Source organism: Leptodactylus fuscus, chromosome 8, assembly GCF_031893055.1.
Source record: "Leptodactylus fuscus isolate aLepFus1 chromosome 8, aLepFus1.hap2, whole genome shotgun sequence".
Classification (NCBI taxonomy): Eukaryota; Metazoa; Chordata; class Amphibia; order Anura; family Leptodactylidae; genus Leptodactylus; species Leptodactylus fuscus.
The window spans coordinates 9,717,557-9,731,150 of NC_134272.1; the positions used below are offsets into that span (position 1 = coordinate 9,717,557).

General features: G+C 48.8%; 2 protein-coding genes across 4 annotated transcripts; one reads left to right on the forward strand and one right to left on the reverse strand.

Annotated features, from left to right (window-relative positions):
• Positions 1-262: 262 nt before the first annotated feature.
• RNPS1 (RNA binding protein with serine rich domain 1) lies at positions 263-6,548 on the reverse strand. Its single transcript, XM_075283901.1, has 7 exons — positions 6,440-6,548; positions 4,324-4,479; positions 4,044-4,238; positions 3,077-3,179; positions 2,688-2,841; positions 2,176-2,320; positions 263-1,029 (listed from the first exon to the last, which is right to left on the reverse strand). Exons 1-7 carry the CDS (start codon positions 6,514-6,516, stop codon positions 930-932), a joined length of 930 nt encoding a protein of 309 aa, XP_075140002.1. The 5' UTR covers positions 6,517-6,548; the 3' UTR covers positions 263-929.
• An 87-nt stretch (positions 6,549-6,635) lies between these two features.
• On the forward strand, positions 6,636-13,594 carry LOC142216299 (uncharacterized). Of its 3 annotated transcripts, none has more exons than XM_075284036.1 (5): positions 6,636-6,657; positions 9,853-10,333; positions 10,452-10,633; positions 10,716-10,823; positions 12,427-13,594. In XM_075284036.1, exons 2-5 carry the CDS (start codon positions 9,901-9,903, stop codon positions 12,733-12,735), a joined length of 1,032 nt encoding a protein of 343 aa, XP_075140137.1. In that variant the 5' UTR covers positions 6,636-6,657; positions 9,853-9,900; the 3' UTR covers positions 12,736-13,594. The 3 variants fall into 3 exon arrangements, with proteins under 3 accessions (XP_075140137.1, XP_075140135.1, XP_075140136.1); XM_075284034.1 differs by lacking the exon at positions 6,636-6,657 and adding an exon at positions 6,706-6,790; XM_075284035.1 differs by lacking the exon at positions 6,636-6,657 and adding an exon at positions 6,779-6,868.

Genomic DNA, 13,594 nt, shown 5'->3' on the forward strand with positions numbered 1-13,594 from the left:
TACACAGTGATCTGAGGTACAATTCCACCTTACACAACATAGGGCCAGAACCAGTCATCTGTATCCCCTATAGAGCAGCCGGGCGCCATCACTGCAGCTCGCCTCCCACTATACAAGCAATGTATAGAGGTTGTGTAGTTCACTCACTGTCCAGCAGATGGCGCACGCATACCCCCCCCCCCCCCCCCTCTATCACAGCACCATAACAGATCAATGCGTAGTCAATTCCAAACCATTTAATCCAATGAGACATCGGCACCATTAAATTGTCTGTTTAATCCACAGTTCTCCGTTTACAGATATGGACCAGACATAGAAAGTTACACTACAAAATAAAAAATAAAACATTGAATGTAAAAGGTCGACTGTACAGGATCTACCTCCATACGAAGGTCTCAGGACACACAATGCAACCGGGAATATGGGACAGACTGTACCCTAAAAGGCTCCAGAACATTGGGGATCCCTACAGGTCATGCTTAGGGTCAGCGTTATCCGGAAATAATACAATATAAATCAGGAGGTTTGGTCTCTTAATTTAGGGTTAAATAACAAACATGGCTGCCAAGTAAGACCAGGCGTCTGTTATATGTACTCAGCACTATGGGCAGTATCTAAGGGGAACCAAACGTCACATAATGGAACAGGTCTCCAAATTTTCACTTAGGGCAGATATTCAGTCAAGTGTGGGCAAAATATAACAAAAAAAAAATAAAAAAAAATTCTTAAAGGCGTTATATGACAAAGACAGACTTTTGAGAATTCAATGATGTTCCGCAGCATCAAGTCCTTCGTCGCCATATTTTAGGCTACAGCCGTGTTTGATGCCTTGTCCCGTACAACAGTCCATGACGTGGCTGTCAAACATGGTCTTTTGGCTTTGTGATGTCCTGGTGGGAAGGTTGTTGTGACAGAGGGAAGATGGAGTTTCACCGGGATGAATTGGAGCTGGAACGGCTGCGGTGACGGCGGCGTGCAGGGGACCGAGAGCGTCGGCGGACAGGGGAGCGTCGACGAGGGGAACGGGACCTGCAGAGGGAACACAGTGTTACCTGCTACACCATAGACTTAGATTTTTTAAAGTGGACAATACTTTATATGGGAGTAGGAAAATAAAGGCTTAGAAACAGCGCCACCCTTGTCTGCTGGCGGCATGTATTATTACAGCTCAGGCCCAATTAAAGGGATTTTCCACTGCGTTTGGCAAGTACTGAAGAGGATACTGCCTCTTCTAACAGGTGAGCGACCAGGGACAATCTTTAATCCTTAGGATGTGTCATCAATTAGCCTGGCTGCAGTACCAGGTACAACCAAAGGACGAAAGTGGCACTGTTTCTTCAATGCTTACTAAAACCTGGTTTAAAACACCTGACACCTACAAAGCGAAAGATTCCTTCCTTAAAGGGACACTATAGGCAAAAGGGACATTTTTTTTTTTTTTTAAAAGAGAACCATGCACCGCCTTGCCTCTTTCAATAGGTGGCGCTCCACTGATTGTGACACAGCTGGAATTGCTTCTCTAGCCCCCGCAATTCCTGAGCAGTCCTTGCTATTAGTTGCGGCACCCAACATGCTAATTAGGCTCTCTACTGTCAGGTGGGCAGTCCTGGCCTAAGCAGAGAGCCTGGGACCGCCCACCTGACTGCAGAAAGGAGTTGGGTTTGGCGAATCGTCCTTTTTAAAAGGGAACATTTCAGGTCTTATAAGGACACTAAACCACCAACAGGTCCTTAAGAACAGATGGGTCAGTGTCCCAAATAACCTACACCCAACACTGCCAGTGACCGCTGTGACACCTCTAGTGCTCAGGATCCCTTTAAGCATCAATTTCAAGATGATCCCTTTAATAAAGTATTACTGCCTGCAGGAACCCTTTAAAGGGAAGTTTGTGCTTGGTGTCCAATCCCTGCTGATCAGCCCATGTGTAAGAAATGACAGAGAATCAGTGAATAGAAATTAGGAATAGATCGGGCAGTTGGAAGAGGAAGGAGCAAAGTTACTGACAGATCCAGAGGTTAGGCAAAGCTCAGAGGGGGCACTGGGGTACGAGGAAATACCCGCCAGGCCATAAGAAGGACGGCTGAAGTCATGAGAGTTACAGGGTATAAAGGGAGCGTGCAGAGAACACATGGCTGCTTAGTGTTCAAAGCTGGCACAAAACAGAGTATGCACTACCTCCTCCTCATACGCGGGGGAGAACGACGCCACATGGGGGGAGGGGGCAACATCCGACGGGGAGGGCTGAACCTTCGAGGCACCACCCGCATGGGTCGAGGGGTAAGCACGGCTGAAGCGGTGATCTCCTGGCCATCAATCTGTCCTGAAAGTGATAGAAAACATGGACGGTCAGTCCCTGGTACATCCCAATAGACCTGCACACACACGATCACATTAAGTTATTGCAAATATAAAGACGACTTCTACTTCTTGCTTTGGCTATACAAGTATTTCAAGCCTAGAGCTGGCCATACACATGGGACCCTCAGGTGGTAACGCTCAGGTGCCCGATCCTTTTGTGGTCCTCTTTGCTGTATGGTCACTTCTATAATGTGACACACACAATGCCTAAGGGACTGCAGACCTAAAGGGACTCCACAGGCAACCTCTTATTAGATACAAGAGATCTGTACCAGAACCCCCCTATAAATAGGACAGTACAATAAAATTCACCTCCCCCACCCCATTACCTCCATCCATGTGTTTCAAGGCCTTGTCCGCCTCATCTGGGGCCTCAAACTCCACATAGGCATAGCCCTTGTTGAGATGCGGGTGCAGACGATCTATAGGCATGTCAATCATCTTAATCTTCCCATAGGTAGAAAAGATCTCCAAAATGTGGTCCTAAGAGAAGAGGAAATAGAAGGGCAGACATTAACCACTCGTGTGCTGGCTGGTGGGGCCGAAGAGCACTAAAATAACAAACGCTGGAAAGGAACAGAAGTCTAGAAAGCTTTACTGTTATTGATGTGCAGCAAATAAGATCTCACCCAAGAGGAGGAAAGCTGACTCTCTAGTGCCCCCTATAGGAGAGCAACCCTATAAGTCAATGTCCGGCCCTTTATTATGCCTCACTAACCTTAGTCACGTTCCTCGTCAGCCTCCCAATGTGCACCTTAGTGGGCTTCGGACTGGGACTCCGCCTCTTCCTCTCTTTTTCATCACGTTTTGGTTGTTTTGATCTGTTAAATGGGAAAAAAACAAAGTTATTGCATTTGTAGGTTTCAAGTAATATCTGTTCTAGGATCCTGACATTACTAAAAGACTGGTGTGTCAATAACAAGGAAGCATCTACTGCACGTTACATTGTACAATGTGCCTATGACAACACTTCCTGAAGAGCACAGGGCATGCAAGTACCCGGCTGTAGCTGCTGCCCTGCTCTACTGCCCCCACGCCAACACCTCAATCAATCGCCATCTGCATCAGAGCCTACATGTAAATCAATAGGACCATTATAGGGTCTAGCTCAAAATATTTGCACGGGCGCTACAACTTCACACTATGAACAAAGGGGTGTGGTGGGGCAGAGCCAGGAATATGGAGGGACTGCAGGATTCTTTCATTAAAAGTGAAAGGGTTAATCTCCTCTCAGCAAATCACTGCCAAGATGGGTATAACAGCTCCCACCCCAACCCCAAAGAGTTAAAGAGCGACATCAGGGTGCAGCACATTACACCAGCAATGGCTGGATAGGGTCAGTGCACCTGAATGCGTCACCTTCTTACCCATGAACATTCATGTCTCTGTTGCGGAGATATTCGGCCGTTCTATTGCCCAAAACTACTCTCCCCCCCCCCCCCCAGACTACTCTAATATGCCCTCCATGCCCCCTCCTTTCTTTCAGGGACAGGGCCGGAACAAGTTTCAACTTCGCTCCCTGGCCCTGTCACTCAAAAAAAGAATAAGGGGAAGGAGAACGTTCCTTGGCAGTGTGGGGTGTTGCAGTATGGGAGCAATGGAGCCGCCCCCGATGTCAGTTATAGTTGAGCTAAGAAACAGCGCAATCTCCTCAGCTCTGCAAACCATTACAAGTCAAGTCTTACTTGGACCGGGAGCGCCTTCTGTTATCATGGCGACGCCGGGAAGGGCTCGGTGACCCGGAGGAGCTGCTGGAGCTGGAGCTTCGCGATGTGCTGGAGCTGCCCGACCGACTTGAAGCAGATGAAGAACTTGATCCTGAGCTTGACCCAGAACTGGAGCCGGAGGATGAACTGGATGACGAGCTCGACCGGGAGCGACTAAAGGAGGGGAACAGGGAGAAGAAGAGCCATTAGTCAGTGACTAGAGCGGTCAGAACATCAGTTACACAGGGATGGCTCCTACCTGCTGCTACTGCTGCCGCTGGACGCACTGCGCCGCTTTCTGGTTTTGTCCCGGCCACGATCTTTCTCTCCTGCCTCTTTGTTGGGGGCCTTCTCCTTGGCTCGCTCCTTAGCCCGGTCCTCAGAGCGCTCTTTACGTTTGCTGGGAGAGGGAGCCCTGGAAAGAAAGCAACAAAGGAACAATCACTTACAGGTCACATCCTAAAATGAGATCAACCTGCAGCGGGTCCATAGGTGTGAGCCTGGGCATGGAGGGCATCAGGGCTCAAAGATGACGGCAAGTCCTGGAATATCCACAGACCTGGAATGAAAGTTACTTTGCATCCCCCGACTATAAAGGAAGCATCAGATCCAGCTTGAGGGGTGCGAAATATTTTGGTCCTTTATTGTATTCTATGGACGAATGAGTCAGACGTGATTAACACTTTAATAGCGACCTCCAATGTTACACAAACTACACAATGCAGCCCATGACACAAACAGGAACAGCCTGCACTTACAATGCATCACGTGGAAATGGAGACCACACTGCAGGGCTCACATGGAGCCAAGCTGAACATGACTCAATGCGTTAGGTAAACCATTGCTTGGACCAAACTTTTTCTATCACCCATCATGGCTTATGCTGTGAGTTATCAGACTGAAGATGAAGATGGCTACCTCTGTATACAATATATAAAATAAGGAGGGGGGGAGGCAGCGACAAAGTAAAGGTATCCGGGATCCTCCAAGGCACAACAGATATTAGAAGAATGACATTAATCACATACAGCTCAGATCGGGGACAAGTGTCTGATCACTAGAATAAGGCTCCTCACCCCCCAGGACCCCTCACCAGGAGCTTGAGTAGAACGGTGGTCACTAGAACCCCCAGTCCATAAGGACCTATGGATGGTTTAATGGCCCAAATCGCCCATTTAGAGGGGTTACGTCGCCCCTGCTATGTCTGGCACTGAAACCATTGCAACATAGAACAAGGAGCTTCTAGTTCCAGGGCACTGAAGAAAAGTCACATCCCATCAGTGACTCCCATTACAATCCTGAAAACATCAGTGTGGAAGGTTTAATATTGATTTCAGCACAGAAAACGCACCAAAATCCTCATATGTGTGAACATAGGCTTAGTATTACAGCTTGTTTGGTTGTGGTCACATCTCTGGAACGTCAGACTTCATCAAAATATCCGGACAGTCTCTGTGTGCAGAACGTCATCTGGGAGAATAACGGACACCACAGGGAAAACCTGACAGTCCATGGGATCAAAATAATATAGAGTGTGTGTATAATATATATATATATATTTATTTATTTATTTATTACACACACGATGGAGCCATACACAGACATCTCAGTTTTTCTGTTCCTACACCAGTAAGACCATGTTCACATTTGCACCCAGGTCTCCATCACAATGTTTGCCTGAAACCAGCGTTCCGTATGCAAAATGCATTGTGAACCCTGGACATAATACACACACTACAGATTTTGCAGCAGATTCACTTTGGATTTAACCATTACAGGACCGTGTCCATAGTGAAAATCCACAATAAACGCACACACAGAGGGGTTACATTTCACGCCGCAGATTCATTTCCTCTCTGATGCGTTTATGGGGCAGACGGACGAGATTCCAAAAAGTGGATTTTCTACCCGGACAGAAAATAACCTGCACTGCTGCTTCATGTGAATATGCACCATAAGGAAACCTCAGCACTGAGGGTTTGTTGCAGTGTATCAGTAAAGCCGGAAGCCCAACATTGCAACAAAAACGCACTGGTTACAATAACCGCACGACACCATTCAGACACAATGAAAAGGTCATAAAAAAAATAACCTAAAACGCATTACCCTGTGTCTACACAACAGCTGCAGCCCCGTCTGCTCCCCTATAGGCCGGCGGGGGGAAGGGTCGCACTGGGAGCCGCCATCTTACCCCAGGAAAGGCTAATAGGGTTCATATACACAAGGCTAAGGCCCAGCGCAAACCATCCATCATCCGGGGGCAATACAGCGCGATAACCGACCTCCAGCCCCCGCACACCTCCAGTCATATCACCCCGGGGTGACCGCGGTGACCAGTCGGCAGGATGGAGGCGGATGGCGGGGCAAGCACTTACATTTTCCCGGACTTTCTCTGCTTCTCCCTCCTGAGCTCTGATAAGCTGTCGCGCTCGTTATGACGCTGAGCCGCCATCCTACAGCCTACAGAACTCTGGTCGCTCCAGAAATGACGTCACGGTGGTGAGAAAATAGGCGTGTCTACGGCGGCTGCAGGGAGGAAATTGTTAAAGGGGAAGGCAGCGCGAATGCGTGAACCAATGGGAAGGATTGTGTAGTCCCGTCACTAAAGGGTTAACTTCACCCCCCATGTCCCCGCCCATTCCCAGAAATCTCTGCTGAGCCCTTCACACCATGTAAACAAACAAAGACTGGAATATGGCGGCGGCAGAGACGAGGAGGGGGCCCGGGTATGTGCGGCTGGTACTACAAGAACTACAAGGCTCAGCATGTCCAGTCATGTGACAGCTCTGTGTATTAGAGGAGAGGTCTGTGACCTGATGGCTGTGTATTAGAGGAGAGGTCTGTGTCCTGATGTCTGTGTATTAGAGGAGAGGTCTGTGTCCTGATGTCTGTGTATTAGGAGGAGAGGTCTGTGTCCTGATGGCTGTGTATTAGGAGGAGAGGTCGGTGTCCTGATGGCTGTGTATTAGGAGGAGAGGTCTGTGTCCTGATGTCTGTGTATTAGAGGAGAGGTCTGTGTCCTGATGGCTGTGTATTAGGAGGAGAGGTCTGTGTCCTGATGGCTGTGTATTAGGAGGAGAGGTCTGTGTCCTGATGGCTGTGTATTAGGAGGAGAGGTCTGTGTCCTGATGTCTGTGTATTAGAGGAGAGGTCTGTGTCCTGATGGCTGTGTATTAGGAGGAGAGGTCTGTGTCCTGATGGCTGTGTATTAGGAGGAGAGGTCTGTGTCCTGATGTCTGTGTATTAGGAGGAGAGGTCTGTGTCCTGATGGCTGTGTATTAGGAGGAGAGGTCTGTGTCCTGATGGCTGTGTATTAGGAGGAGAGGTCTGTGTCCTGATGTCTGTGTATTAGAGGAGAGGTCTGTGTCCTGATGGCTGTGTATTAGGAGGAGAGGTCTGTGTCCTGATGGCTGTGTATTAGGAGGAGAGGTCTGTGTCCTGATGTCTGTGTATTAGGAGGAGAGGTCTGTGTCCTGATGGCTGTGTATTAGGAGGAGAGGTCAGTGTCCTGATGGCTGTGTATTAGGAGGAGGAGAGGTCTGTGTCCTGATGGCTGTGTATTAGGAGGAGAGGTCTGTGTCCTGATGTCTGTGTATTAGGAGGAGAGGTCTGTGTCCTGATGGCTGTGTATTAGAGGAGAGGTCTGTGTCCTGATGTCTGTGTATTAGAGGAGAGGTCTGTGTCCTGATGTCTGTGTATTAGGAGGAGAGGTCTGTGTCCTGATGGCTGTGTATTAGGAGGAGAGGTCTGTGTCCTGATGTCTGTGTATTAGGAGGAGGAGAGGTCTGTGTCCTGATGGCTGTGTATTAGGAGGAGAGGTCTGTGTCCTGATGGCTGTGTATTAGGAGGAGAGGTCTGTGTCCTGATGTCTGTGTATTAGAGGAGAGGTCTGTGTCTTCATGGCTGTGTATTAGAGGAGAGGTCTGTGTCCTGATGGCCGTGTATTAGGAGGAGAGGTCTGTGTCCTGATGTCTGTGTATTAGGAGGAGAGGTCTGTGTCCTGATGGCTGTGTATTAGGAGGAGAGGTCTGTGTCCTGATGGCCGTGTATTAGAGGAGAGGTCTGTTTCCTGATGGCTGTGTATTAGGAGGAGAGGTCTGTCTCCTGATGTCTGTGTATTAGGAGGAGAGGTCTGTGTCCTGATGGCCGTGTATTAGAGGAGAGGTCTGTGTCCTGATGGCTGTGTATTAGAGGAGAGGTCTGTCTCCTGATGTCTGTGTATTAGGAGGAGAGGTCTGTGTCCTGATGGCTGTGTATTAGGAGGAGAGGTCTGTGTCCTGATGGCTGTGTATTAGAGGAGAGGTCTGTGTCCTGATGGCTGTGTATTAGAGGAGAGGTCTGTGTCCTGATGGCCGTGTATTAGAGGAGAGGTCTGTGACCTGATGGCTGTGTATTAGAGGAGAGGTCTGTGTCCTGATGGCTGTGTATTAGGAGGAGAGGTCTGTGTCCTGATGGCTGTGTATTAGGAGGAGAGGTCTGTGTCCTGATGGCTGTGTATTAGAGGAGAGGTCTGTGTCCTGATGGCTGTGTATTAGGAGGAGAGGTCTGTGTCCTGATGTCTGCGTATTAGGAGGAGAGGTCTGTGTCCTGATGGCTGCGTATTAGGAGGAGAGGTCTGTGTCCTGATGGCTGTGTATTAGGAGGAGAGGTCTGTGTCCTGATGGCTGTGTATTAGGAGGAGAGGTCTGTGTCCTGATGTCTGTGTATTAGGAGGAGAGGTCTGTGTCCTGATGGCTGTGTATTAGGAGGAGAGGTCTGTGTCCTGATGGCTGTGTATTAGGAGGAGAGGTCTGTGTCCTGATGTCTGTGTATTAGAGGAGAGGTCTGTGTCTTCATGGCTGTGTATTAGAGGAGAGGTCTGTGTCTTCATGGCTGTGTATTAGAGGAGAGGTCTGTGTCCTGATGTCTGTGTATTAGGAGGAGAGGTCTGTGTCCTGATGTCTGTGTATTAGGAGGAGAGGTCTGTGTCCTGATGTCTGTGTATTAGAGGAGAGGTCTGTGTCTTCATGGCTGTGTATTAGAGGAGAGGTCTGTGTCCTGATGTCTGTGTATTAGGAGGAGAGGTCTGTGTCCTGATGTCTGTGTATTAGGAGGAGAGGTCTGTGTCCTGATGTCTGTGTATTAGGAGGAGAGGTCTGTGTCCTGATGGCTGTGTATTAGAGGAGAGGTCTGTGTCCTGATGTCTGTGTATTAGGAGGAGAGGTCTGTGTCCTGATGGCTGTGTATTAGGAGGAGAGGTCGGTGTCCTGATGTCTGTGTATTAGAGGAGAGGTCTGTGTCCTGATGGCTGTGTATTAGGAGGAGAGGTCTGTGTCCTGATGTCTGTGTATTAGGAGGAGAGGTCTGTGTCCTGATGTCTGTTTATTAGGAGGAGAGGGCTGTGTCCTGATGTCTGTGTATTAGGAGGAGGAGAGGTCTGTGTCCTGATGGCTGTGTATTAGGAGGAGAGGTCTGTGTCCTGATGGCTGTGTATTAGGAGGAGAGGTCTGTGTCCTGATGGCTGTGTATTAGAGGAGAGGTCTGTGTCCTGATGTCTGTGTATTAGGAGGAGAGGTCTGTGTCCTGATGGCTGTGTATTAGGAGGAGAGGTCTGTGTCCTGATGTCTGTGTATTAGGAGGAGGAGAGGTCTGTGTCCTGATGGCTGTGTATTAGGAGGAGAGGTCTGTGTCCTGATGTCTGTGTATTAGGAGGAGAGGTCTGTATATAAGAAGGTACAGTGGTTTCTGCATAGATATTTCCTTTGCTTCTAATATGACTATATGACCTGATTCTTTCATTCCCTTTCAGGACTCTTTACCTTCCAGACGTCTTGTAGATTTATAGACACCTGAAGACATGGGTCGTCTGGATGATCAGGCAAAACATAGGATTGTGGTGCTGAGGAAAGCCGGTCTCAGCTTTCGGAAAATCAAAAAGGTTCTTGAGCTGGACAATATAAAGGTGACGCCACAAGCCATCTACCTCTTCTTGAAGCGTAAGAATATCGAACCTGAGAAGTCTAGTGGTGCCACCCAAAACCTGCCTGCAAAAGGACAACCCTGGGAACAAGCCCAGCTGTGGAGCCTTCTGCAGGACAATGGTGGTCAGAATAAAGAGAGAGTTCCTCAGGTACCCAATGCCCAGCAAACCGCGGGTGACAAAGAGAAAAACATCAAAATTGTGAGTGTGACGTCTCTTTCTCAAGGAAATCCATCACTAGAGCCACCAAGCAGCGCTCTGAGGTCTGCACCTCCGGCGGTGTCACCAGGACAGAGGGTGCAGGAGACACGTGAGTATACCAAAGTGACATTGAGAATCCTCAGGAGGACACGACCCGAGACTTCAGGACCATGTCGAAGAGATACATTGAATATTCTAACCAGACTCCTTTCCATTTGCTTTGTAAGGACCCATTGCCATCCGTCCTGCTCAGCATCCCGCACTGAGTCTGACTCGCCCCGGTCCTACGTATCAGGCATCTCATAATCACATCAATGGCAGAGCAAGGACACCCCTGCCCGCACCCAGAAACCCTGCGCTGCTTGTCACCAAGAAGTTAGTAGACAAAGCCATCATCTTACAGAAGAAGGTAAGATGAAAGGTCCTGTAAGACGAGTCTGTCCAACCGCAGCTGCGAGAGAGTGACATGGTTTATCTTGGTTTGTTATTAGGTAACATTTCAAAATGGAGGACAGCCCTTGAATCAGGGGGGGCAATATTCGCTTCCAGCAACAAGCCAGCAGCATGCTATAAGGCCGTCAGCCAAAGCAAGCACTCAGGTATGACAAACTAGAGGAATTATCAGTACCCCATAATGTGGGGAGAATGTATGGTGCACAATGCCCGGGGTTTTGTAGTGAGAAGTCCCTGGTCAACCAGAATGTAATAACTGCATTTACTCCCGGTGTCCTTGTGCATCTCACTATAATGTCTCTGGGGTCTAGTTAGTTATTATTGGAATCCTTAATGAGATCTTTCATATGTAGTGGGGTTCATAATACCATCCCTGATGTCTATTGGGGTTCGTAATACCATCCCTGATGTCTAGTGGGGTTCATAATACCGTCCCTGATGTCTACTGGGGTTAATAATACCGTCCCTGATGTCTATTGGGGTTCATAATACCGTCCCTGATGTCTATTGGGGTTCATAATACCGTCCCTGATGTCTATTGGGGTTCATAATACCGTCCCTGATGTCTATTGGGGTTCATAATACCGTCCCTGATGTCTATTGGGGTTCATAATACCGTCCCTGATGTCTATTGGGGTTCATAATACCATCCCTGATGTCTATTGGGGTTCATAATACCGTCCCTGATGTCTATTGGGGTTCATAATACCGTCCCTGATGTCTATTGGGGTTCATAATACCATCCCTGATGTCTAGTGGGGTTGGTAATACCATCCCTGATGTCTATTGGGGTTCATAATACCGTCCCTGATGTCTATTGGGGTTCATAATACCATCCCTGATGTCTAGTGGGGTTGGTAATACCATCCCTGATGTCTAGTGGAGTTGGTAATACCATCCCTGATGTCTACTGGGGTTCGTAATACCGTCCCTGATGTCTACTGGGGTTCATAATACCGTCCCTGATGTCTACTGGGGTTAATAATACTGTCCCTGATGTCTACTGGGGTTCATAATACCGTCCCTGATGTCTACTGGGGTTAATAATACTGTCCCTGATGTCTACTGGGGTTCATAATACCGTCCCTGATGTCTACTGGGGTTCATAATACCGTCCCTGATGTCTACTGGGGTTAATAATACTGTCCCTGATGTCTAGTGGGGTTGGTAATCCGTTCCTGGTGGCCTAGTGGATTTCTAATAACATCCGTGCTGTTTACCGTCGCTTTGCTGTTAGGGCAGCATGGTGGCTCAGTGGTTAACACTGTGGTCCTGGATTTAATCCGAACAAAGACGACATCTGCATTCTGCATGGAGCTTGTATGTTCTCCTTGTGTGTGTGGGTTTCCTCACACATGCCAAAGATACAGTGCTAGGTAATTTTGCTTCCCATAATCCATCTGCCCCTTGTGGGTGTTGGGGATGAGCGCCTGCACAGCGGCCACTACCTCCCCGACTCCACAACGCTCCCTGAGCTTTCAGTCCCTGTGATAAAAGTGCATTACAAAATGTTTGTCATTGATAACGTCCCGGTGTCGCAGTGCTTGGCCATCGTCGACATCCAGTAGAAGCTTTGTGCCTGGAGAGACAAAACATATATTGAGACTGAGCAGCTCTTGTAGGTTTCCTGCCGGCGCCCAGTGTACATGACCTTCTTGATCACTGACACCACAGACCTGCTGTATACTGACCCCCTATAGTCTGCGGCTACGTCTATAGATACTCATGCTCATCTGTCTTTCCCACCAGATAAAAGACGCAAGCACACAGACGGCGCCCTCCTACCCTCCTGCAAGGCCGGAAGCAAGTACAGAGCAATTGGACTCCATAAGGGGCGAGCTGCACAGACTGACACAAGTCATGCAAACTCTTATAGAGAGGCAGGCTCGCTGGGAACAGGAACAGATGAGGCAGCGGCAATGTAACCACCAGGAGGTGCTATCACAGATCCAGCAGCTGGGGGCAAAACTTTCTCAAACCTGTGTGCCATTCAGCAATGGCCAAGATACGGAGGCTCAGCTGCCCGATTTTGGACATTTCAAGATGGAACTTTTGTGAAGGTGGTTTGGTATAAGAGGACAGAAGATCGCCAGAGCATAGGGGCTCCATGTTTTATAGGGGGCTATGCTTGTAGGCTCTGGCTATCTTCTTATACATTCCACTCTAGAGGTATTGTGGGGGCGACACTACATGCACATTGGCGTCATCTGCGCTTACACCCCTCTGATACCCCCAGTAGTTACAGAGCGGACGTCACCGGCACTAGGAAACCCATCTTACCTGTCAGGGGGGAGATTTGTCCCACTATACAGAACACTATATGAGCACACCTTATATCCGTCATAGGGTAAAATGACAATAGGTTGAATCTGTGTGACTATGAAGCCCCCTACCCATATTTATTACATAACTGTCTAAGTATTTACTCCAGGTATAATAAATCTGCCCCATTGCATTCCAGCGATGGGTATAACAAGCCATTACCTTACTTGTACTCCAGTCACATCCAGAGCTGCATCCAGATTTCTGCCATTTCCACTACACATGGCCTTAGGGCAGCGGTTCTCAACCTGTGGGTCGCGACCCCGGCGGGGGTCGAACGACCAAAACACAGGGGTCACCACATACCTCCCAACCGTCCCGGTCGGTGGGAGGTATGTCCCGGTTTCAACTGATCGGCACCCGGAGGACGCCGATGAGTTGAAAACACAGGCGATTAAAGCAGGAGCTGACACAGCCAGCTCCTGCTTTAACGCTGCGCTGCGGCTTCTGTATGTGTAGCCGCGATGTGGTGACGTCACATCGCGCCTACAGCTATATGAGTGAGCGGGCAGCGGGGGAGCGTTGGAAGGTGAGTGTAAGAGGTTGTTTTTTTTCATTAAGGTGGAACATAATGAAGGGGAGGACGGCATGACAC

Bases quoted from the DNA above. Each gene is read 5' to 3' on its own strand.
- RNPS1 (XM_075283901.1), bottom strand. From the start codon at position 6,516: ATGGCGGCTCAGCGTCATAACGAGCGCGACAGCTTATCAGAGCTCAGG. The intron at 4,480-6,439 runs GTAAGTGCTTGC...CTTTCTTTCCAG, and splicing joins CAGAGAAAGTCCGGGAAAAT to GGCTCCCTCTCCCAGCAAAC. The intron at 3,180-4,043 runs GTAAGACTTGAC...CCCATTTAACAG, and splicing joins AGAAGGCGCTCCCGGTCCAA to ATCAAAACAACCAAAACGTG.
- LOC142216299 (XM_075284036.1), top strand. From the start codon at position 9,901: ATGGGTCGTCTGGATGATCAGGCAAAACATAGGATTGTGGTGCTGAGG. The intron at 10,334-10,451 runs GTGAGTATACCA...TTGCTTTGTAAG, and splicing joins ACAGAGGGTGCAGGAGACAC to GACCCATTGCCATCCGTCCT. The intron at 10,824-12,426 runs GTATGACAAACT...CTTTCCCACCAG, and splicing joins CAGCCAAAGCAAGCACTCAG to ATAAAAGACGCAAGCACACA.